The 22,496-nt window shown below is 36.0% G+C and overlaps 3 protein-coding genes across 11 annotated transcripts; all 3 read left to right on the top strand.

Annotated features, from left to right (window-relative positions):
• The first annotated feature begins 1,027 nt into the window (after window positions 1–1,027).
• Window positions 1,028–2,399, top strand: LOC100256653 (NAC domain-containing protein 68-like). Its single transcript, XM_002273613.5, has 3 exons — window positions 1,028–1,473; window positions 1,609–1,865; window positions 1,959–2,399. Exons 1-3 carry the CDS (start codon window positions 1,290–1,292, stop codon window positions 2,241–2,243), a joined length of 726 nt encoding a protein of 241 aa, XP_002273649.1. The 5' UTR covers window positions 1,028–1,289; the 3' UTR covers window positions 2,244–2,399.
• Window positions 2,400–5,313: 2,914 nt separating this feature from the next.
• Window positions 5,314–6,682, top strand: LOC100249748 (uncharacterized). Its single transcript, XM_002275050.4, has 3 exons — window positions 5,314–5,803; window positions 6,252–6,328; window positions 6,515–6,682. The coding sequence occupies exons 1-3, from the start codon at window positions 5,314–5,316 to the stop codon at window positions 6,680–6,682; spliced, it is 735 nt and encodes a 244-aa protein (XP_002275086.3).
• Window positions 6,683–11,346: 4,664 nt separating this feature from the next.
• Window positions 11,347–22,158, top strand: LOC100244600 (uncharacterized protein At2g33490). Of its 9 annotated transcripts, none has more exons than XR_009467573.1 (12): window positions 11,347–11,721; window positions 13,814–13,886; window positions 14,070–14,144; window positions 14,748–14,809; window positions 14,909–14,977; window positions 15,926–15,954; window positions 16,032–16,233; window positions 16,345–16,584; window positions 16,736–16,789; window positions 18,902–19,871; window positions 21,496–21,588; window positions 21,666–22,158. XR_009467573.1 is itself a non-coding variant. In XM_010662414.3 (11 exons), the coding sequence occupies exons 1-11, from the start codon at window positions 11,608–11,610 to the stop codon at window positions 21,504–21,506; spliced, it is 1,899 nt and encodes a 632-aa protein (XP_010660716.1). In that variant the 5' UTR covers window positions 11,347–11,607; the 3' UTR covers window positions 21,507–22,158. The 9 variants fall into 9 exon arrangements, 5 of the variants coding, with proteins under 5 accessions (XP_010660716.1, XP_010660715.1, XP_019080722.1 ...); XR_009467571.1 differs by having other exon boundaries at window positions 18,902–19,925; XR_009467570.1 differs by having other exon boundaries at window positions 18,902–21,330; window positions 21,496–22,158.
• The last annotated feature ends 338 nt before the right edge of the window (window positions 22,159–22,496 follow it).

Here is a 22,496-nt window from a genome sequence, read left to right as displayed (position 1 = left end):
CTTTTTCTTTTCCTTTTCATTCTCGCCTCTCTTCTCTTGTCCTTTGCTGCTACATCCCCTTCACACCAAACCAAACTTTGTTTTTAAAATAACCCTTTCTCCCTTCCCCTCCCCTACCCATTTTTTTTTTTGGTTTGGTTCAACGTTCCCAGACGCTGTTCCACTCATGTGACGCGTTTATTTGAAAGAGCAGATGGGTCTGTCTTATAATATCAATTGTGAAGAGAAAAAAAAATGGTTTAAATGGGTTTGAAGTTGACTTTCTTCTTCTTTATATTATTTGGGTTTCTTCTTCAAGTCTTTCTTCTGTTCCCACAAGCTTGTCAATGGCTAAGCCTTTTACTTCAGGCTATCAAACGCCTGACTTATTCTTCAAAGATGCATAAAAGTTTCCTTTATATATTGTTTGAACAAATGTCTTATATCACATTTCAAATAAGGATGAAGGAAGACGTTACTGACATTATATATATATATATATATATATATGTACTCTTTCTTTATCATGTAAGAACGTTTGAAAATCGTAAAGGAATATTAGATTCAGAATGAAAAATGTTTATATAAAAGGAGTAGATTTTACAAAAAATTTGGGAATCGATCTCACACAACATTTGAGACTCTGTTTGTTTGAATTATCTCATAATATTGTACAGGAAGACAAAAAGATAGTTCAAGAACATGGATTTTACATCGAAATTATAAGAATTTTGATATACCATTTCCAATTGGTAACTAACTGGTTTATTAAACACATGGTTTTATAAATGAAAGGTCAAAAGACGACACTAATTTTCCAAATGGTAATCACGAAAATCATGAAAATCATGAAAATTTGAAGGAAGATGGAGAATGAGGGAGTCAGGGATGGTCAATGAGCGCATGCTTATTGACCGAGCACAGGCCGTGGCCCATGGATGTGTCTTACACGTTTTGGGAAACGAGTGTCAAAAAAAAGCAGCCCAAGTCAAGAAAGGGGAGTTCCGAGTTCCTAGTAAGAGCCAAGTGGTGTTTGGAGTTGAGGAATTTCACATTTCTTTACTCCCTTCTCCTCCTCCCCCCCCCTCTCTCTCTATATATATACCCTGTCCTTTCTTCTACTTTCCCCCACAAGCCCACAACCCCTTATCCCTCCTTTGCAAAGCATTTTGCTTTTGCTTTGGTTGTTCTCTCTATTTGATGCACTATAAATATTCCAACATGGGTTGCTTGCTTCTTCTACTCAGCTGAATAAAAACTCCGAGCTGTTATCTTTGGGTTTATTTAGTTATTTTTCATCCTTTTTGGAGATGGAGAAGCCAAGCTTTGTCAGGAGTGGAGGGATGGTGAAATTGCCTATTGGGTTCAGGTTCCACCCCACTGATGAAGAGCTGGTGGTGCACTATTTGAAACGAAAGGCCCTCTCTTTTCCGTTGCCTGCTTCAGTCATTCCTGAGTTTGACGTTTTCCTAACCAATCCTTGGGATTTGCCTGGTTAGTTTGGGCTACAAATTTTGAGTTCTTTTGGGGTTCTTTTTGTTCATAAAAATTGCGCTTGCCCGCATTATGTATGAAGTATTTTGAACGTTTTCTTCTTGTTTTATTGTTTCAATTTCTTGTGCGGTTTAGGTGATGTGAAGGAGAGGAGATATTTTTTCAGCAGTGGGAAGGGTTTTGGGAACAAATGCAGAAGAGTAACCGGCTGTGGTTACTGGAAGGCTATTGGCAAAGACATACAAATTGTAGCTTCTGGGAGCAGCAGAGCAGTGGGGATGAAGAGAACTCTGGTTTTCTATGAAGGAAAGCTTGGGGCGGGGACGAGAACCCAATGGGTGATGCATGAATATCGCCTTGTGGGTCTTGGAACAGCTCCAAGTTCAACCCAGGTACAGAGTGGAATAGTATTGAATTTGGAACTCTGGTGATTTATTTTACTCCTTTTTGAATGCTCTTGTTTTGTTTCTGAATTCCATCTGCAGAAATGTGTGGAGGAAATGGAAGATTGGGTTGTATACAGGATGTTTCAGAAGAGGAGAAGACCAAAGAGACATGGGGTCAGTTCCCAGCCCTCTACCAACAACAAAGCTCAGAGCATCATTGATTTGGTGGTGGAAAACAGCTCTGATCCAGGTCCCCCTCAACCTTATTCACCATCATCTTCAAGTGAAATCAGTGAGCTCTCTGGTGTGGGTTTAGATCAGGAACAGGAAGGGAGCAGTGCTTACTCATGTTTTTCTTCATCTTCATATATGAGAGAGCACTGAACACCACTTTGATAGGCTGCTTGTATCAGTTGATGTTCAGCTATTGTGCCACCAATGAAATGACCACAAAATGAAAAGACATTTTAACTGTTCTAGAGGTATTGTGGTTTGCAAGCAAACCCAAGATTTCCAATCAATATTATTATTCCTTTCTTATGTGCTTTTAACAGTTCCATCACATTCAAGACAATCATAGTGAGTGAGAAAGCAGTGGCACTGATTGCTGCTTAAGTATCTGAGCTTTTATTAACAAAAGGCAAATGATTTTTGAGAGAGAAAAGATGATCCAAAGCAAATAAACAAAAGATAGGCATCCAAAGAAAGAAGAAAGAGAGGGTCTATGTTATCTAATCATGGCTTTTGTGAAAAATTAAAGGAAAAATACCAAATGGGTAAGCATACAAACATGCCCACAAAGATGATGGTGGGATAGAGCATCTGCACATGGGGCTACTTGGCATCTTTCTTTCAATATGTGGGAACTTAATACCTCTTCTCTAGGAAAAAAAGGCTTCCCTACATCGAATCTCCACTACTTTTCTGCATTTTTTGTTTTTGTTTTTTTGGGTTTGAATTATTGGTTTGGGTCGAATATAATAGCAGAAAGATTCGCTGTTCTCCGATTTTGCATAGACATTGTTTTAAACTGCTTGATCAATAAATGATTCCAATAAACAATCTGTTCTCTCCTAAAGAATGGTGTTGGTTATGTTGGCGGAGGGAACAAGGCACAAAAGGTCTTGTAAATTACTTCCATTACTTGGATTAGGCAAACCCCTCATGGAAATGAGAATAAGATTCGTTGTGTCAGCTGATATAGCCTAGTGTTATGGATCTACCCACCTAATGTACACTTAGCCCAACACCCATTCTTTTATTGTTTCTATTTCTTTAATCTGTTGGTAAATACACGAGGGGAAAATGCCAGACCATTGTATTAGCTCAATATCTGGGAAATGTATGATTGTATTTTGGCAGGACCCATTCTAATTTGGGGCACAGACACCTCACATGTGCAACCACATGTAATGCACAAATACAAGGAACCCCAGAATTCAGTAATTGATTCTTACCAATTAAGTTGTTGTCAATTGCCCTAGCAGAGCAGGAATGAAGAAACAAACAAAATGGGAAGAGAAAGAAAAGGGGGAGAACTGCAGACCACAGTTTCTTGAGGCGGTGGTTTGGTATTCATCCAAGGCTATCAGTATTTCCCACATCATCTTTCTGAGACGGAAGGGGACGAGTAGGACTCTGGCGTAGAATGCTGACTTATTGGCTCCATTTTGGTCAATGAAATGGACAGCTTGGGGGCAGTATAGGCTACAAATACATCTTCCAGAGTATCATTGATCCTGTCATGGAACATGGTTGATGTGGTTGGGGGTATTGAGTAATTGTCATGCAAAACTTTACCTTCCAGTCAAGGAGAATGCAATGCCCATGTGGTAAGGAACTGAGCTGTTCCATTCATGGAGTTCAAATCCAATTTCCAACTACTGCTCCAAGACCCACCAACAAAAAGCATCCCCATTCACGGAAATAATCAGAGACGTGCTTAATTGCTTACAGTCATGGCTGCATGTTATCTGTATTCAAGAGAAAAATAATCTGCTAACATGTCCTAATGATTACACAATGAGACATTTGAACTGCCATGTTCAGCAACATCAATACTTGAAAGAACTCCAAAATCATAATTGTGGGGGAAATTTTTTTAACTTACAATCATAAGTAAAGATGGGGATTATGACGCTATTATGATATTCCCTTGAGCAGTGTCCAACCATTTCATGATAGGTTGGGAAATCATGGTTACTCTTCCATCTACTAAGACACCTATTGATCATATCCATTATCCGAATGAAGCAAGTATCATGACAGTTGATAACTTCAATGTAACGTAATTAATACAGATCATTATCTCCTTCAAAGGAACCTTTAATTCTGGCACATCCGCCTATAAAATCCAAATCCTCGACGAGAATCACCCTATATAGTGCCTCAGATGCTGTTTTGAGTGGTGAGTGATGGAATGGAATATAATGTATGGTCCACAGTTGTAGAAAATCAAGGACGGATCCAAAACAAAATGCCAGGTGATGCAATACCATACAGTGCTGAAGATTATGCGAAACGAATCACAAATTTTTGCAACCGAATTTGATTGAGGAGCTGCCGCCATGATGTAAGGATGAAACAGATTCTTCTCCAATAATAGAAATTCTAATAATAGAAAAACTAGCAAAGTGCCCCGATGACTAGGTGATCTACTTGGCCGGGCAGTGGTGGGTTTGGACATATCACATGACATTGATATCTCAAGCTGGATGATGGAAAAAGTTTTTATAGTTATATATATGAATAAACTTCTCTTAATTTTGTAGACGTTTTTTAAAGTCTTGAAAACTCATTAAGCTCAGAGCAATAATATCTACATGATTAAAAGTGAATCATTATAAATGATATTAAAACCGACCTCGATTTAGGAGTTTGTTTAGTCCTACAATGAGTGTTTGGCTTACACTCAGAGGAGAAAGTTCCTAGAGCCTTGACTTGATTTAAGAGTTTGTTTTTCCTGTAGTCTTTGGGAGTTTGTTTAGTCTAAGGGATGCTTATTTTAGGCTTAGAAAAAATTCATGAATCTATATATAAATAAACTCCTCTTGACTTCCTAGAAAGTCGTGAGTGTCTATTGGCCCAAAGGGACAATTTAAAAGTTTATATTAATTTTGATTCAAATTTGGCACAAAGTTGGAAGGAAGCAGGTTGATGTGTGTGGGCTTAGCTTTATGCCATGTAAACTGAAAAAGTCTTTGTTTTGTTCTAAAAATAAGCTATATTTGTAAAGGAGAGGCTTCACTTGAACCAGAGGGGAGCAGATGCCTTGGGGCCAACACAGGCATAACCGTTTTAACTGTAAGGAATTTGGGACAGAAATCCACCGCCATTTTCCCTTTTGTGGTTACTCCGAAATAAACGTTGCATCCTGAATTCGTTCAGACGTGTAACCACCAAGCCAACCCTTCCTCCTCAATGTTTTTCCAATCATATGCTATTTTTCTATCAAATGGGCTGCCAAGCTTCCAGGTTGGAGCAAGATGAGGAAGGTCAGCCAGCCAGACCCGGCCTGTTGCGTCGATTCGAGGACATTACGTGGCTGCGCAGAAGCGAGAGCATTGGGAAGGGCACCCTCTCCACAAAGCAACTGATTGAGGAACAGGGTGGTGAGGATGAAGAAGGTTCTGCACCCAAACATAGTGATAAAGATGTTTCTCATATCCCAGTTGTGAGTATTGGGCTTGTGGAGGCACCTTCCTTAGATGAAGTGAACGTGAAGATAGTAGAGTCTAGAGACAAGAAAGAGGAGAAAGAGGAGGAAAGGGATAAGGGGAGGGTGGACGATTGGGATGACAGCGGTGACCAAGACGATGAAGGATGGCTTTCGGACAGGGAAGATCACCTCTTTTATCCACGGTCACCAAGTTTTAGGGAGTACTGTATCAACTGCTACTCGAGGGAACTAGACAAGGATGATGGTGAGATCTTTGGCCTCAAAAGTAAGAGAATGTTAAGGGACAATGCCATTTTGACCCGTGCTTAAATATTTTATGATATGTAAAAACTTCTTGTGGGTATTTTGGATTCGAACAATATCTACGCTATTAAAAGTGAACCATTATAAATAATATCAGAACGATCCTAAATCATTCTTGACACCTGTGTAGATGCCTGTTTGTTTGGCCATTATAAATGACGTCAGAAATGATTTATCCTGATATTGTATAGTTCAAATGGTATCAAAACCGATCATTATCCTTGATGTCGATGTCTTCCTGTTTGATCCCAAGGTTGTGTCAACGATGAGAGTGGGATAGATGCTGTCTACCCAGTTGGGTTGTTACACTTTTGATCTTTATTGCTTTATTATAAAAACTATAAATGAAAAGGGGAGAACGAAAGAATTTTAATCCAAAAATAAATACCTTATGGTTTACTTATTGGCAGGTCATGTTAAAGGAGCGAAGAGGGAGAAGAAGAAGTCACAAAGGAAGGAGGGGGCTGCATCTCCAATTCCGAATGAGGTATATGTATATATATGATGATCCATTCACAACTAGCAAGCACTGGTCTCCCTGTTAATCTCACAATACATAAGCCATTATAATATCAAAAGGATATGAAGTTAGCATTTAGAAAACAAACAAGACCAATTTATTGTCCTGTTTATCCTCTGCCAGTTCACAATATCTTTCTCCTCTTCTTTTCAGGGATCAAGACCAAAATCACCCAAGAAAGGATTAAAACGAAGGAGTTTCAGGAAGGTGTTAAAAAAGGATGGGTCCATAAAAAATCTCTGGAACGTCAGCGCATGGTATAACCCCAGTTTTTCATCTTCTCAAGACGGGCCCCAGAAAGAGGGTGCAAAAGCCTCCTAATGACTGAAGACATTCTTCACTTCATTAAGTTTTCTCTCACTCATTTTCTTAATCTCTTGCAAATTCTCTGTCAATTGCCTGTATTGGATGAGATGATCTTGTAGCCTATTGGTAAGAGAAACAGTGCAAGGTATATATGCTTGGTCTCTGGTGCAATTTCTCTTACTCATAATTTTGTTGTGTAATATATAGTATATGATTAGTTGTACAATTAGTGTAAGAAATTCTAGCATGTAGTTCCATTGTTTTTGCATTACCACAAATTCATTTGAGATCATCAAGGCTAGGTTTGTTTCCCCGAAAAAATTTAAGAGAAAATGTTTGAAGAAAAAAAATAGATATGTTTGAGGCATGTCAAAGTATTCTTAATTATTTTATACATGTGAATCGAAGACTTTATATTTTTTCCACTACTTCAATTAACTTCGTCAATTTTGTTAGTAATTTGACAATCAAATTACCTCTAATTTGTGACGTATCGCTTAATATAATATTATGAGTGGCAAAGAGTGACATTGTCACGTAACCTAATATGATGTCATGATGGGTAAGAATTGATATTGTCACTTAGTCAAATATGATATTATCTTATAAACTATTTGTTAGTCAAATATGATATTATCTTGTAACTACTTGTTAGCGTTTAAAAAATTTGTATGAATTGGATAGGCCTTTAATAAATGGAATAATCTTTGGCATATTGGATTTGAATATATCCATTGATTGATAGAGGAAACTCCCTTATAGGATTACAAATCTTAATATTTATAGGTTTTAGAAGACATTAATTCCCTATCATTCTAGCTAGTAGGTAAATTTGTTTCACTTAAGTCCTATTTTTATTGATTCTATTAAATATTGACCTCGATAATTTAATTAAAATAAACTACCTAATTTGACTAATATCCACATTAAGAAATTAAGAAAAATAAATCACTTCTAGATATTATAGGTTCCCTAGGCTCATGAAGATCTCCATGTATTTGTACCTTTCAAGAGGATTGAGATCTTTCGATCCACGTATGTGTGTGAAGACAACTCAAACAAAGAAGGGTGTGATTGGTATGAATTAAGACTTTGGTTTGCCTATTTGTTCTTGGGTCTAGAATGGCATCAATAGGCCACCACCATGCCCCACTACTCTATTATGGTTCACCCTTGGACTATGGAAAAGAATAAAGTTTGGGAGGTCTTGTCCATGGTGGTTCACCCAACCTTTGATGATTGACAGAATAGATAGGCCTAGATCTATGCCCCTTAATGAATCAAACTATCATTTAACCTTTATTTGATTTTGACGATTGACATAGATCTAATGAAACCCGCTCCCTATTATTACAAAAAATGCCTTACCCTTTTCCTTTTCTATTAGAAGAATATACAAATTCTATTAACATTGAATTTGGATTTGAATTGATCATGTCTCTATATTGTTTAGCTATGCCTTTCTAGTTTTAAGTTTTTTAGATAGATTTAACTGATAACCCTTATAGCACAAACACTCAAGTTGCCACATTTAAAGTTCTCCCCAAGATAGTTTTTTATTGGTAACCTTTATCCTTAAAAGGAAAGTAAGACAGTTTAAAAGGAGCTAAAAACCACTTAATATAAATTATCAATGGTCATAAAAAAAAGATACTACATACAAATAAGAGGTGATTATTGGTAGTTGAATACCGATGGTAGTTTCTACCCTACATGGTCGCTTTATACAAAAATTTATGAACAAACTAATAAAAACTAACTTTTAATCCACTTAACAATTATCTAAAAACAGTTAAGATACATAGGTGAAAGAAGGTGAAATGAAGATCATGTTGATTCATTGATCATTTTGGTTTAGGAAAAGGAAGACAACTCGTAAATAAGGATTATTGAGATATTATCTCAACTTTCAAATAAATTTCATTTATGTTAGGAGCATATCAAGCCTCACTTGAAGTGTTCAAACCATGTCTCATATAATTTGCAAATATATGTTCCAAGCAATGTAACCTTTAAACTCTAAAGGGCAAAAAAAATGGCAAAAAAAAAATCTCAATGGTTGGAAGAATTCTTTTTGTAATTTTATAAATATGGATTTCAAGGATGTAACTTGACTCGAAGTCTTTGTACACATAAATTTCTCAATATATATAGGTATAATCTTTATTTTATCATCTAATTCTTCATTTTCTAGTTATTAATCAAGGGTTGGAAAAAGATTCATCTTAATAGGAGTTTTAGTTTGATTTAAAGTCCATTTGATAGTTATTTTGAAAAGCACTTTTACCTTGAAGAGTGTTTATGGAAAAAAAAGAAAAAAAGAAAAAAAAAGGTGTTTGGTAAAATTTAGGAAATATTTTTAAAATTTTAAAAAATCATTTATAATGTTGAAAAATTACTTGTGTTTCTTGAAGAAACACTCAATAAATTATTTTCCTAAAAACACTCTTTGAGAAGACACTTCCCTTGAAAACATTTTGAGTAAAAACACTCTTAAACAAGTTTTTATTTTAAGTTTTAACTTGACTGTAAGTTTTGATTTGATTTGGGATTTGGTGTAATTTAAGTCTTGTCTTAACTAAGACCTGAGTGTGTGATTTGAACCTTGGCTTAACCTACACCTATGTGTAATTTGGATCTTGATGTGACTTAGACTCTAAAAAAACTTGGGTCTTGGTGTGATGCAGGCCTTTAAGGTAATTTAAACTTTGATTTTAAGTTTAAATTTGGGTTTTGACTTGATAGAAGGCTTACGTATGTCAGATCATTTGTTTATAAATCTCAATTTTAAAATTTGAAACTTGAGAATTCAAAGATCTTGAAAATTAATTTGAAAAATCTTTGAATTGCCTTATAATTACTCCTAAACTTTTGTACTCATATTTTAAAAGTTTTAAAATTGAACCTATTTGTAGCACGTGGATAATTTTTAAAATTTTAAATTTTTTTAGAAATATTATTTCATAATTAAATTTAAGATTTAGGAAGATTCAAAAGACCATATTAAATAATCTTGATATTTTGAAATGACATTTTTTTTATTAAAAATAATATTTGAAAGATTACATTTGGTAGTCTTTAATCCTTTGTCAACATACTCACCAAAATTCAATAAATACTTTTTCAATAGTCAAATTTATCATTTTTCTAACTTATTCTAACAATTATATTTTTATCAAAGACAATTCGGGCTTTACGTGAGACCCATCTTCATGCCATGTACCAGTCCATCTGCTATGCTACCAAAGACACAACACAAATATTTCCTCATCAATGGACCCACTCTGCATATGAAAAATCTTTAATTTCAAGCTTCAAAACTTAGACTTTATTCAGTGAAATGGAAGGTGGGAAAGATTTTCAAATGTATAGTTTACTGCTACCATTGAATACGTCACAGTAGCCATGAAGACTTTTGCCAACCCAAATTGTGTCACGTGACACCTACAAGTATTTGCTCTAAATTTCGTCACGCTTCCACGCTTGAGCTTGAAGCAACACGCCTCTTTGACCAAGAGAAAATCTGGATTCAAACGACAAAACCTCTGGTTTCTTCCCTGTCGCCATCGCTCCATAATAATTCTCCTGGCCTTTTGCTGGACTTTTTCACTTTAAAAATCTCAAAATCGAAACTCATAATTCAACAAAAACAAAAGTAAACAAGTGTTGAATGCCCTTCGATTCCCAACAGTCCAGTCTCAGCTCACTGAAGTTTCAACATAATTTTTTTTTATAATTATTATTATTAAAATAAATCAAAATTAATAGGGCGTTGGTAGGAGAAGCATGCCTCATGTAGCATGGAGAACGTACTTATTATGCTATTGGAGAAAAATAAAAAATAAAAAATAAAAAATAAAAAATGATATAATTACCTTTGACTAGAATGATGGACTACCATTCGTGTTGTGCAATTTTCCTCTTTTGTTTACGTGATGACCCAATGAACCACGGTGGAATGATGTTGATTTTTAATTCAGGGTCCATTGACACGATGGGATAAAAGATTTTTTTTGTAAAGGGAATATGCGATGATTTTAATATTTTATGTTAGTTTGTGTTGTATTTTTTCTTGTATTTTTTTGAATGGGTAGAGGGTGAAATGGTAATTGTAGAAAAGATCGGTCGTGATACCACCGTCGGGCGGTGGTCAAAGCGGAGACAGTGCGTGTTCTGGAAATGCCTCTTTCTATGTCAGCAAAATCTGACTTTTCTGTTTCCTTACTGAGAGCATCTGATGTCTACGTGTTATTTTGTATGACCAATCACTATCTGCCACGAGAGACCGCTTTGACCGTCCGAACCGTCACAGTCAGCAGTTCATGTCACCTTCGGTGAATATTGGCTACAAAAGTCCATTTACCACAGCGAGTTCCCTTTTGTTCTTGCCCGCGCGAGTAGGGTTCTGTTTTTCAAAGCATACAGCGTAGGATCTCCGACTCTGACTTCCTTCTAGACACCGGTTCCCAGTCATGAGTAACCCACTTCCCAGCCTACTCGTCACCTCATACTCGCTCCTTTGGAAGCCCAGCTGTCCCTCAGATCGAGGTTGTACGTACGAAAGACCATCCTTCCCTGTTTAATTACCAAATTGACCTTTACTGCCACGCGTCACCGCATCAGGAGATGCTTGCTCACTTCGGCGAATAACGTTAGAATTTTCTCTCTCTTTCTGTCACTTTAATTTTTATTTTTTCTTGCCTTTCCATTTTCGCTTATTTTCTCATTCCTCACTCCTCTCCGTCTCCTTATTTCGCTTCGCCTCTTCTCTCTTTTCGGCTTTGATCTGTTACGAGTGTTTTGACCTGGACATTGAAGTTCGAAAAATCGATTCAATTTCAGTGTTTGCTCATAAATTTGGCTGTTCGCATCTCTATTTCGCAGATTGGGGAACAGAGAGTCTTCGATTTGCTCTCTCATTTTCCTAGGGTTTCTGGAGAATGAAGTCTCTGGGAAAGCTTCGGAAATTTGCGCTGCCAAAGAACGATGCTTCCAAGGAGAAAAGAGATGCTCAACTTTCGGCGCACGTGGATGAGCTAGCCCAGGCCTCGCAGGTACTCCAACCTTACTGTGTCTGCTCTCGGTATTCTCAATTTTTGGCGTCTGAAACAGAGCTCGATGTTGATGTATTAATATTTTGAGCTTGCGTTTAGTGTTATTTCTGTAAATTCGTGGTGACGATGGTTGAAGGCTTGAAGCTTCTCTGATTCGTAAAATTGGGAAACGAGTTTGGGTGCACTATCCTAGTCTGAGTTTCAATGAAGTGAACTTATTTTCATGTATGAGTAGTTATCTCCATCTGATTTCCTCTTTAAAGATTGATCTCTCATTTATTGGGGACTCTGTACTCAATACAACAGAAGCATAACCTTTTTGGGTATCCATTTCTAGGAATTCATTCTAAAAAAAAAACCGTCAAAGTTAATTATAATTACTTGCTGAAAATTTTCTTAAATCAAACATTTAAAGTTGGAGTAGAATCAGTTTGTCAAGCAACATGTGAATTCAGTTACGCTAATCTGGATCCCAACACCATCAGGAAAAGGAAAAAAATCAGAAGGAATCTTAATTTTTTTTTTTTTGGGTTGCAGTGGACGATACAAAGGAAAATAAAATGTAAAAAGATCATTTGAAACTTCATTTATTTTCAAACCCTTAATTGAGTTGGACAAAGAATTAAAAGAATTTATTAAGCTCAGTTTTTCTTTCCTTTACCTTACAGTGTTTGCCTTCCAAATAGAGTGTAAGAATTTTTTATTGTTATTTGATTAGGATTAAACTTTCAGGAAAAGAAGAGTTAGAGCATTAGGGTCATTTGGTAACGTGGGCAGTGTTTCATTCTAGTTCCAGCATAAATTCATTTTTATTCAATGACTTAAAATGAATTTTACAGCATCTTGTTCTAGAGGTTGAGTATTTCTATACTTTCCTGAAGCTTGCTAGGTATAATGAATGACGAAAGAGAAAGTCTCTAGCTTATCAAAAATCTAAAAAAAAAAAAAAAAGAAACAGAAAAGAAAAAGAGAAAATCTGACTGTTTTGATTAAGCAGATCAAAATAAATGTTCACTAGAGTGTCATTGTTGTCTTTGATTATTTCAATTTTGTAGCACATATATCTGTAAGATGAGAAGTAGAAAATATGCTAAATTTGGCAATTGGCCAAGAAAGAGCAAATATTAATACTGGGCAATGGCCTGCACGTCATTGCCTAAATCACTGTTAGGAAACTTTTTCATGCCCTGGTTTTCTTCTTAATATTATTCCTTTGTGTGTTATGTGTGTGGAAGAACAGTGTTGTATAGACTAAATTTCACTGTTACGTCCTTTGATTATACAGATTATGTAAATTCAAATACTTGTGGAAGGGAGAGTAGGAAAAGAGCACCACTGGGATATTAACCATCGAATTTAGCAAGGTTTTCACTTTTCATTAATAGTTTCAGAATGCTGTTCACTATTTGAATTTTGGAGTTGAGAGCCTTTCATCCCCATAATCATTTCAAAAAGGAAAAAGATTGAAATAGGTAATTGAGGTTCAAAGGAATTCACCAAATTAGATAACAGAGTCAGAAAAAGGAAAAGATACAAGTCAAAATTTTTATTTGGTACCCTAAATTAACTTACAAAAAGAAAATAAACATGAAAGATATTAAGGAAATTTTGTTTCAGACAACTTGGCTTCTTGTAGTTGGATTCTCAAGTTTTTGGAATGATATAAATTCCACTTGATTATCCAAATCTGTGGGGTCAATACCAGTATAAGTGTCTCTGAACAAGGTTAAAGCACCATGCCAAATGTGTCCAAAGTAACGGAGTAGAGCAAATGAAGCATGTGCAGAAGTAAACTAACCCCTTGAACAGGTAAAGAAAACTCCATCAGATTTCAAAGCAGCACAATCTAATTCAGAACTTTCACCTAATTGAGCAAGTTTAGCATAGTTTTCCAGTAGTATGATCACTATAACTGACTCCATTGAGTTCTGTGAAATGGAAATTAATTGATCTTTTGTGTTCTTATGGGCTATCATTTTCTTTCATTTAGTTAATGACTTTTGAAAACTTGGTAAATATTGGTTTTTATGCTATTGACCTAGGCCCTTAAAAGTATTACTATTTATTTTCTTTCTGTTCCCTGCTTTCACAGGATATGCAAGAAATGAGAAATTGCTATGATAGCTTGCTTTCTGCTGCTGCTGCTACAACAAACAGTGCATATGGTACAAATTCAATTTAAGTTCATCTGCAGGAATTTATATTGATTATCAAGTTAGTAGATAGGTTCTTAGGGCATGGATCTTTCTCGCTCATGCGCATGTGCATGCACATGTCTTCTCCCCCTTGCTTCCTCTTTCATTAGGATATGGAAGAAGTTTGCCATTTAACTCCAGCTATGCTTGCAGAATTTTCAGTGTCATTGGGGGAAATGGGCTCTTGTCTAGTGGAAAAAACCTCAATTAATGATGATGAAGAAAGTGGTAAGGATTGATATACCTTATTTAATGCATGCATGACCTAACTCTTGATTAACAAACCTTACAAACTTATGATGGTTTCCATGTGTATCTCACTTGATGTTTAATTTCTTAAAACACCTGGGTAAAATTACCTAATTAAGATTTGGCATGCATCTTTTAGCCAAAGCACAAAGCCCTCATGTGTGGCCCCTGGCAGGTTGTTTGGGTGTATGTGCCATTAAACATGCCATAACTACAGTGATGAAGGTGATCTCCTGTTAAGAATATGAGGCTGCCTACTTCTTAGCCATAAATGCATTTGAGATTGTTCAGTTTCATGTGCTGTAAATTACTAAATTAACGAGATCATTACTTGATATTTGTTGAGAAAAGCAAAAATTTTGCTTTGGCTTCATTATTTTTCTTTTGTGTGTTTGGTTGGTTTTCATTTTTTTTTTCTCGTGTGTGTGTGTGTGTGTTGAGGGTGGGGGTCGTTTTGGAGTGTGCGGGAGGTTTTCATTAATTCTGCCTCTATTTAGGAGCAAGCATCTTATTCAAATTTTAATCATCATATAAAATTTGGGATGTTCAACTGGTACTATAACGCTTTGTATTTATTTGCAGGCAAAGTTTTGTTAATGATGGGAAAAGTGCAGTTTGATCTTCAGAAACTTGTTGATAGCTATGTGGGTGTGGATTGTTATGCAGTCAACTTTAAACACACAGTCATTTTAGAATATTGCCTTTTACTTTAACCTAGTAATTACATGTTTTTTGTCCTTCAGCGGTCTCATATTATCCAGACAATTACAAACCCATCAGAGTCTCTTCTCAATGAACTTCGGACAGTAGAGGTTTGTCTATATGGTTCCTTTATTTTTTTTAGCATATCATAATCATATATTTTCTCATAAGTCCCAATTGGATGCCATGATAATCATGACCCATATTCTGTTATTCAAACTGGTTTATATTTGGTCTTATTGTATCCCTAGAGCTTTTGATCTTCTATTCTAATGTGCATGCTGTTGTCCTATGTATCATCTTTGTCATGGTTTCTAATTTGTGGTGGTTTTACTTGAACGCATAATACTAATTGAGTCGAGAAACTGTACCAGCATAATTTTTCCTGAATTTTTAGAAAGTGAAAAATGTCTCCTTATGGTAATTTATGTAGTTGCCTTAATTTGAAAATTACCATGACATGTTTTGATTTGAAAAGACAATAAATTTTATCTTGTGTCAACAACAAAAAAAATGTTTGAAAATGTAGGGCCCATTTGGTAGCAGGTGTGGAAATGACATCTTAGAAAATTTTCCTATTTGCAGAAATGAAAATGATGAGCATGCCAAAAAACTAGTCATTTTCAGTTAATGGTCAAGTTTTATGAAGTGCTTTCATTTTTTTTTCCCCCAAAAATGAAAAAACAGCATTTGATGTTTTTTAAAAAGCGCCCATGTTTTGGACATATTTTTTAAATGTGCTTGTGTTTATGGACATGTTTTTGTGTCTTCTGAAAATAAAAAAGTTCTTATTTTCCTTACTAGACAGCAATGGAATCTTTGAAATTTGTGCTGTATTAGAATTATTATTATTTTTAATATAAATGTGAAATGGATAGGACCCATGGATTCAAACAGTGTCTTCCCACCTCCTTTGTTTTTCCTTTTCCTCATGTCATCAAAGCAGGGAGTTCATTTTTAAGTTTTTCCTTTTTTTTTTTTTGGGGTGAAATACATAGGCATTTATACAATTATTGGTGCCAATTATTCTGAGGCCTTTCTTTTGTTTGCTTGTGTAGGAAATGAAGCGGCAGTGTGATGAAAAGAGGTCTGAACCTTTCTATTTTAAGATATTTTGCCTTTGGTTGAAGTAAATTTCTTCTTAATTGGGTATATGATCTTCAGAAACGTGTATGAATACATGAAGGCGCAACAGAGAGAAAAAGGAAGGTCAAAAAGTGGGAAAGGAGAAAGTTTGCAGCAATTGACAGCAGCTCATGATGAATTTAATGATGAGGCAACCCTATGCGTTTTTCGGTTGAAATCTCTGAAACAAGGGCAGTCCCGAAGTCTTCTAACACAGGCAGCTCGTCATCATGCGGCTCAGGTTTTGTTTCTACCTTAACACAAATTTCAAATGTCAAAACATCTTATTTTTCTCAATGGGATGGATGTTCATATTCTTTCCATTCTCAATTTTGTCCTGCTATTTGAACAGTTGAATTTCTTTCGAAAGGGACTTAAATCTCTTGAGGCAGTTGAGCAACACTTACGAGTGGTTGCAGAACGACAACACATTGATTACCAATTCAGTGGACTTGAAGATGATGATGTGGAAGATGGAGAAGATGATGGCGAGAATGGCTATGATGCAAGTGAGGGTGGGGAATTGAGTTTTGACTATAGACAAAATAAGAGGGGGATTGAAGTTGTGTCTGCAACAAGAAATTCTATGGAGGTAAGGAACTAATGCTATAGGAAATTTGTTTTTTGATAAACAGTGATCATCATTTTGCTGAGCTTTTAGACAGTGACTAATTTCTTATGCTGTATTTGTACTTCTGCCATTCCTTATATTTGTGTCTATAACATGGTGGCTTGCTCTGCAGTTGGATCAATCAGACCTTTCTTTTCCCCAAGCTTCAACGGTGGAAACGGTGGAGGTAAAATCGTGTATAACCCTTGGATAATAGATTTAGGTGGTGTTTGTTTTTTTACTTAATTCTAAATAGAACCTTAATGCTTAATAGTATTAAATATTAGGTTGTTTGTTTTTATAGTATTTTATTTCTATTAAGTATTAAAAAGTAAAAAAAACCAATATGTTATTTTTTCTATTTAGAAAAAGCTACATATTTTGGCTTTTTCTATTCAGTAAAAAATTTATAATAAGTCATGAAAAAGTAGAAAAACAAACAACCTAAATTCTAAAACTAAATTGCTTTCAGCAAAAAGCCAAAAAAAAAAACACCACCTTAGATGTTCTTTGATAACAATATCAAGTGCTGAAATGTAAAAGATCAGTGGATCCCGCTAATTTGAATCGATTGTCACTTATGACTAGATCCAACTTCAAAACCACTTAATGCATTAAGTAATAGAGACCTGACTAGCACTTATGCAAAACACTGTAAGTGATTTCTAAAGTTATATCACTTGTAAATTCTATTTTCCCCATGAAAATTAAATTCTTTTTAATATTCACTCATTCTTGCAATAAATTTTGTTAATAAAATTTTTTTTCTTGCAATAAATTTTGTTAACAAAGAAGCTAAAAGCTTTTTATCAATGGATCGTTAAGTTTGAACAATGCCAGTAATAATATTTGGTGTCATGCAAGGAAAAAAAAATTTATTTGATTGAATACTTCAGGGTATATTTACATAGAATAAATAATTTGTATTATAATTTTTTGGCCTTCTCCATTAAAGAATCTAGGAATAAAACTTAATGTCTTGCTGGTGTCTTTGAGAATCTTACTTGGATTTGATTTTGAGTCTTTTGACTTTTATTTAGTTAGGGATCTTTACAATGAAGAAGTTTGGGTCTTTAATTTGAATTATAATTTCAAATTGAGAAATTTCTCATTTTCAAGTACACATGTGACATAACTTTTGATTTTAGAATCTCACGTGTGAATATAAGAATAAGTTTTGTATCAAATTGATACATTTTAAACTATTTTAAGGATACTGTCTATTTAACATTTTGTGTAATCAGGTATTTACTAATATAATATTACTAAAAAATATTAAAGAATGTCATATTAAGGGTGTGGCAACAAATTTGAATAATAAACTATTATAATGCTAATTTTTTACCAAATGCAAGAAGAGTAGATGTTATTTTTGCCAAATGCACGAAGAATCTATAGATCACATCCTCCTCTATTGTGTTAAGAAAAAGTGAGTCTTGCTGTTAAGTGGGGACACATGTGAAAAATGCTGGTCCACACAAGGGTTTTATGGGTGATGTTCTTCACTATTTTTGGGGTGCCTTAGGTGCTGCCATCTTCAGTTAAGGCAACACTTTTGGGTTGGGATGGGTCCTATGTGGGTAAGAAGAGAAGGGAAGTTTGGAGAGTAGGCCCCTTGTGCATCTTCTGGACAGTTGGGAAGGCAAGGTATAGAATTGCTTTTGAAAATGACGTGCTTTCCATCCAAAGACTAAAGAGTTCTTTTGTTTGTTTTCTTTGGTCAAAGACTAAGTTGTTCATAAAGGATGGTCCTTCGATGCTAATTAGTTTCATTGATTGGTTGGACTCTCATTGAGGGTGGGGATGTTTTCATACCCTCCATTTTGGCAGCCTTTTTTGTTTTAGCTGTGTGGGGGTGGGGTGTATCTATCATGTATACCTTGAGTCGCCATTTTGGCGCCTCTTTTTAATACATATACGTCCCTTTACTTATATATATATAAAAGAAACGCTAATTTTTTACTAAGTGAAACACTTAAAATTTCAGATGATAGCAACAAGTTTCTTGCTTCTTATTTAACACTTATAATTCAAGATTAAGTTTTTCAGTGCTTATAGCCCAGTTTTATTTTTCACTCATTTGCTTATCCATTACCCAACTTCATGCTATGACAAGCAGAAACTGCATCTCAAATTCACTAATTATTTTCAATGTTCCGAATAGAAATGAGCCATGACCATTTTGTACTATCATGTTTAGTTTCATAGCCTCTCAGTTGCAAACCTTCAAGGATCTGTTCTTTAAATTCACAAATGTGAACTATTCTTCAGCTTCTTAACCCAGTCTCTCCATCTGCAGTTAAATCCAGAAAAAAACCATGGGGATCTCCAGGGTTTCAGTAGGGAACCTAGAGCAGGCAGTTATTCTGCTCCAATAATTGCAGAGAAGAGTGATCCATCTGAAAGGATAAGAACACAATCATCCACACGGAAGTTGCACACGTATGTGCTACCCATACCAGTTGGTGCAAAGAGTTCAACTCCTTCAAGAACAAGCAATTCGGTTCCCCGAACAAGGCCAACAAGCCTCCATGGAGGCACCCGCAATTTGTGGCATTCTTCCCCCTTAGAGCCAAAGAAGCATGAGAAAGATTCTGGAGATGATCACATGTCAGGTTCAACCATATCAGAAGCACAATCAGTTCTCAAAGAGAGCAACAGTAATAATGCTGCCATCCGACTGCCCCCTCCTCTGGCTGAGGGACTTTCACTTCCACAGCTTGATACACTGAACACATCTGATACTAAAAAGGTCAAAAGACTAGCTTTTTCAGGTCCATTGACAGGTAAGCCATGGTCAACAAAGCCTGTTCTATCTTCCAGTGGTCCCATTGCCCCTGCCGAACTTCCCCAACTAGTTTCTGGATTGCTTTCTCGTGTTCCAATTCCTCAGCCTTCTTCGTCCCCAAAAATATCTCCAAGTGCTTCTCCTCCTCTTGTATCTTCTCCCAGAATAAATGAGCTCCATGAGCTCCCTAGGCCTCCTGTCAGCTTGGCAACCAAGCCAGCTAGATTTCCCGGTTTGGTTGGCCATTCTGCTCCTTTGATATCCAGAAATGAGCTTTCTGCAACAAGTAAAACCTCTTCAATGGCATCAAATGCAGCCTCTCCACTGCCAACTCCTCCTGTCCCGAGGAGCTACTCCATACCATCAAGCAGTCAGAGAGCTACGGCATTACATGTGACCAAGGTTCTGGAATCTTCTCAAAATCCAGACAAGGCTGAAGAAGTTGGCTCTCCACCATTGACACCTATTTCTCTCTCAAATAGTAAGCCAACATCAACGATCTCTGAAGTGGCCTCTCAGTCTGGTCAAATCAGAGGTAATGAGGAGATGACATTCATTATCTCCTCCTACTAGTATGGCATTTAGGTCATGCATGCAGTATCACATTGCTTTTGTCTGTGTATGGTCTCTTTAGTCTGTCAAATTAGGGTAACTTGGTGACCACATTCATTACCTCTCCCAATTAGTGTGACATTTAGGCCATGATTGCAGTATTACATTGCTTGGTGTGTGTGTGTGTGTTTAGGCCCTGTCTGCAGTATTACTTGTATCTATTTTATGTAGTTGTGATATCAGAAACATTGCCTTGTTTACTTTCATATAGTCATTTATAATGCCTTACAGTTGCATTTGGGCCTTTGAAAAGGGGGAAAAAAATAAATGATTCCCAAGAACTCTCATTGCTCTGAAATCTGAGGTCCTATTACTGTTGAAAATAAATGCATATTATTAGATTTTTTTCTCTTTCTTCAATTCTCAATGGTGGTGGTGGGGGTGGGGAAGGGGTTTGGTGATTTGGTGAAGGGTAGGGTTCTTATTGTGTCTCAGGGATAAAGAGAGAGGGATGTGGGGGTTGGAACTTGTTTAAATCAGTATATTAATAATCTTCTGCTTCAAACCATAAGATTGGTGGAGAAATTATGGAACAATTCTTTTCTATATTTGTGCATTATCAAATGCGGTCAAAATTCCAATTGCATACTGCTTTTGAATGTGGCATTTAAGTCGGTTCCCATCAGTCTTTTAATTCTCATCTTGAAATGGGGCAGTAATGTCAATGTCAAGCTATAGATGCTTGAAGCTTTTTGGTGATAATCACCCCCGAGTCTCATTTGACAAGTCTTGGAACATTCCATAACGGAGCCCTGCTGTTTCCAAGAAGTACACTATGGTTTGTGGATTGAAGCACTATATTGATGCAATGGAGAACCAAACCTTGATAATATTGTTCTAACTTGTCTTGATATATATATATATATATATATAGCTATGGATTGTACATGGAGGTTAACAGTTATAAGCTTTTGTAGGCACACTATGCGCTTGCCATTGGTGTACATGTTCCACTTGTTAAATGCTACATTAGGTGGTCAGATCTCTGGATATCTCTAGGCCTCCACTACATCACCTTTTAATCTTCAGAACACTGAATTCATTCTGATTGAGTGTTCGACAGGCTGGTCTTTATACTCTTTCTAGTAATGTATTTGATTGATTAGATTGACAATGTTATTTTATAATTATTTTTTGATAAATGTTATATTATGATATTTACTAATTGCATGTTTGTTTTGGTAAATATTGCTTCTTTATTTTGTTATGAAATATGCTTTATAATTAATTACAGGAATTATTTTGGGCATTTTCCTCCCTTTCTCTCACCCTAAAACACTTGCTCAACAATAGGAAATAAACTTCTAGGCTCCAAAATTGAAGAGCAGGTCAGTTTCTGTTATATTGCAGACAAATTGCCACGCTCTATTTTTGGGGCTCAATGAAAGAATCCTAGCATTCTATATTGAATCAAACAAAATAATTGTCTATTTATGTGCTGCTTATAGTCTTATATTTCTCCTCTGACTCTGGAATATCTTCACTGGATGCAGGTGAGAGTTGATTTCATGTTTTGTTTGGTGAAGCTTTGATTCTTTTGGGCCTGTGGGACAGGATCTGCATTTCATCATCTAGTGTTGGGTGAGGTCTGTAAATATAATGACGTTTCACGAATTGTTTAGCTTCTCATCACAATATTGGTTCACCGTTTGTTGTTGATTAGATGAGAACTCACCCCAGCAGAGAGGTCACCGTTTCTTGTATATCATCAAATGAGGAATTTTGTTTTTATTGGTCAAGGAATTACCAGTCAAGCAAGGATGTTTCATTTTTTCAGAAGAAGGCAAGAGTCATTGATTTTGAGGTTTCTCAATATACATGTATATCCCTGCCCTAGAGTTTGGTACTTAAGGCAGGCCTAAGTATTTCTTTTGATGCAATTTCCAGCTGAGGTTTCTGTCCTGGAGTAGTTAGGGCTTTGCTTGTGGAAGTTGATAATGGTTCAATGCGGGCACACTTCTAGAACATCCTGTACTGCCATTCTCATAGCTTGTAAATGTATGCAATACTGGGATCTTGATTCCCTGAGAAATTGTCATTTCCTCTGGAGGGATGTAATCAAAGCTTATTTCACAAAGTATATACTCTAGGTCGTGTGGTTGCATTGAGACCTTGGCCAGAGTTCACGAAATAAAATGATCGGTGTCCACAGAAAATAGAGATTGTAACCCTTATGAGCTATGTTTTCGGATATTGGGTTGCAGGGCTAATTGCGGAGGCTGAGCCTCTACTCCAACTGGAAGTAGAGGCCCTGGCTCAGAGACCTCTTTCTGGTTATAAGCCCCACTTTATTTCTCTACTCCGCAGTGGCGCTGTATGGTTCGTAGCTATCATCTGGTTTTAATGGTTTGAGAATGTTTTTGAATACAGTTTTCATAAAATAGTTTTTAACAATAGTTTTCCAAAAGCAATTTTTAAAAATAGTTTCCAAAAACTATTCTGTGACATTTTTTGGAGCAGAACTTATTTGGGATTTTAGAATCTTGTTTGTGTT

This window comes from Vitis vinifera, chromosome 14, assembly GCF_030704535.1.
Source record: "Vitis vinifera cultivar Pinot Noir 40024 chromosome 14, ASM3070453v1".
In the NCBI taxonomy this organism is placed as follows: domain Eukaryota; kingdom Viridiplantae; phylum Streptophyta; class Magnoliopsida; order Vitales; family Vitaceae; genus Vitis; species Vitis vinifera.
The sequence above is the reverse complement of the archived record's forward strand: the minus strand, read 5'-3'. Positions and strand labels throughout refer to the sequence as shown.

Excerpts from the sequence above, each read along its gene's own strand:
- LOC100256653 (XM_002273613.5), top strand. The coding sequence starts at position 1,290 with ATGGAGAAGCCAAGCTTTGTCAGGAGTGGAGGGATGGTGAAATTGCCT. Across the intron at positions 1,474-1,608 it reads CAATCCTTGGGATTTGCCTG|GTGATGTGAAGGAGAGGAGA; the intron begins GTTAGTTTGGGC and ends TGTGCGGTTTAG. Across the intron at positions 1,866-1,958 it reads CAGCTCCAAGTTCAACCCAG|AAATGTGTGGAGGAAATGGA; the intron begins GTACAGAGTGGA and ends TTCCATCTGCAG.
- LOC100249748 (XM_002275050.4), top strand. The coding sequence starts at position 5,314 with ATGGGCTGCCAAGCTTCCAGGTTGGAGCAAGATGAGGAAGGTCAGCCA. Across the intron at positions 5,804-6,251 it reads TGAGATCTTTGGCCTCAAAA|GTCATGTTAAAGGAGCGAAG; the intron begins GTAAGAGAATGT and ends ACTTATTGGCAG. Across the intron at positions 6,329-6,514 it reads CATCTCCAATTCCGAATGAG|GGATCAAGACCAAAATCACC; the intron begins GTATATGTATAT and ends TCTTCTTTTCAG.
- LOC100244600 (XM_059742455.1), top strand. The coding sequence starts at position 11,608 with ATGAAGTCTCTGGGAAAGCTTCGGAAATTTGCGCTGCCAAAGAACGAT. Across the intron at positions 14,978-15,925 it reads ATGAACTTCGGACAGTAGAG|GAAATGAAGCGGCAGTGTGA; the intron begins GTTTGTCTATAT and ends TTGCTTGTGTAG. Across the intron at positions 16,585-16,735 it reads CAACAAGAAATTCTATGGAG|TTGGATCAATCAGACCTTTC; the intron begins GTAAGGAACTAA and ends CTTGCTCTGCAG.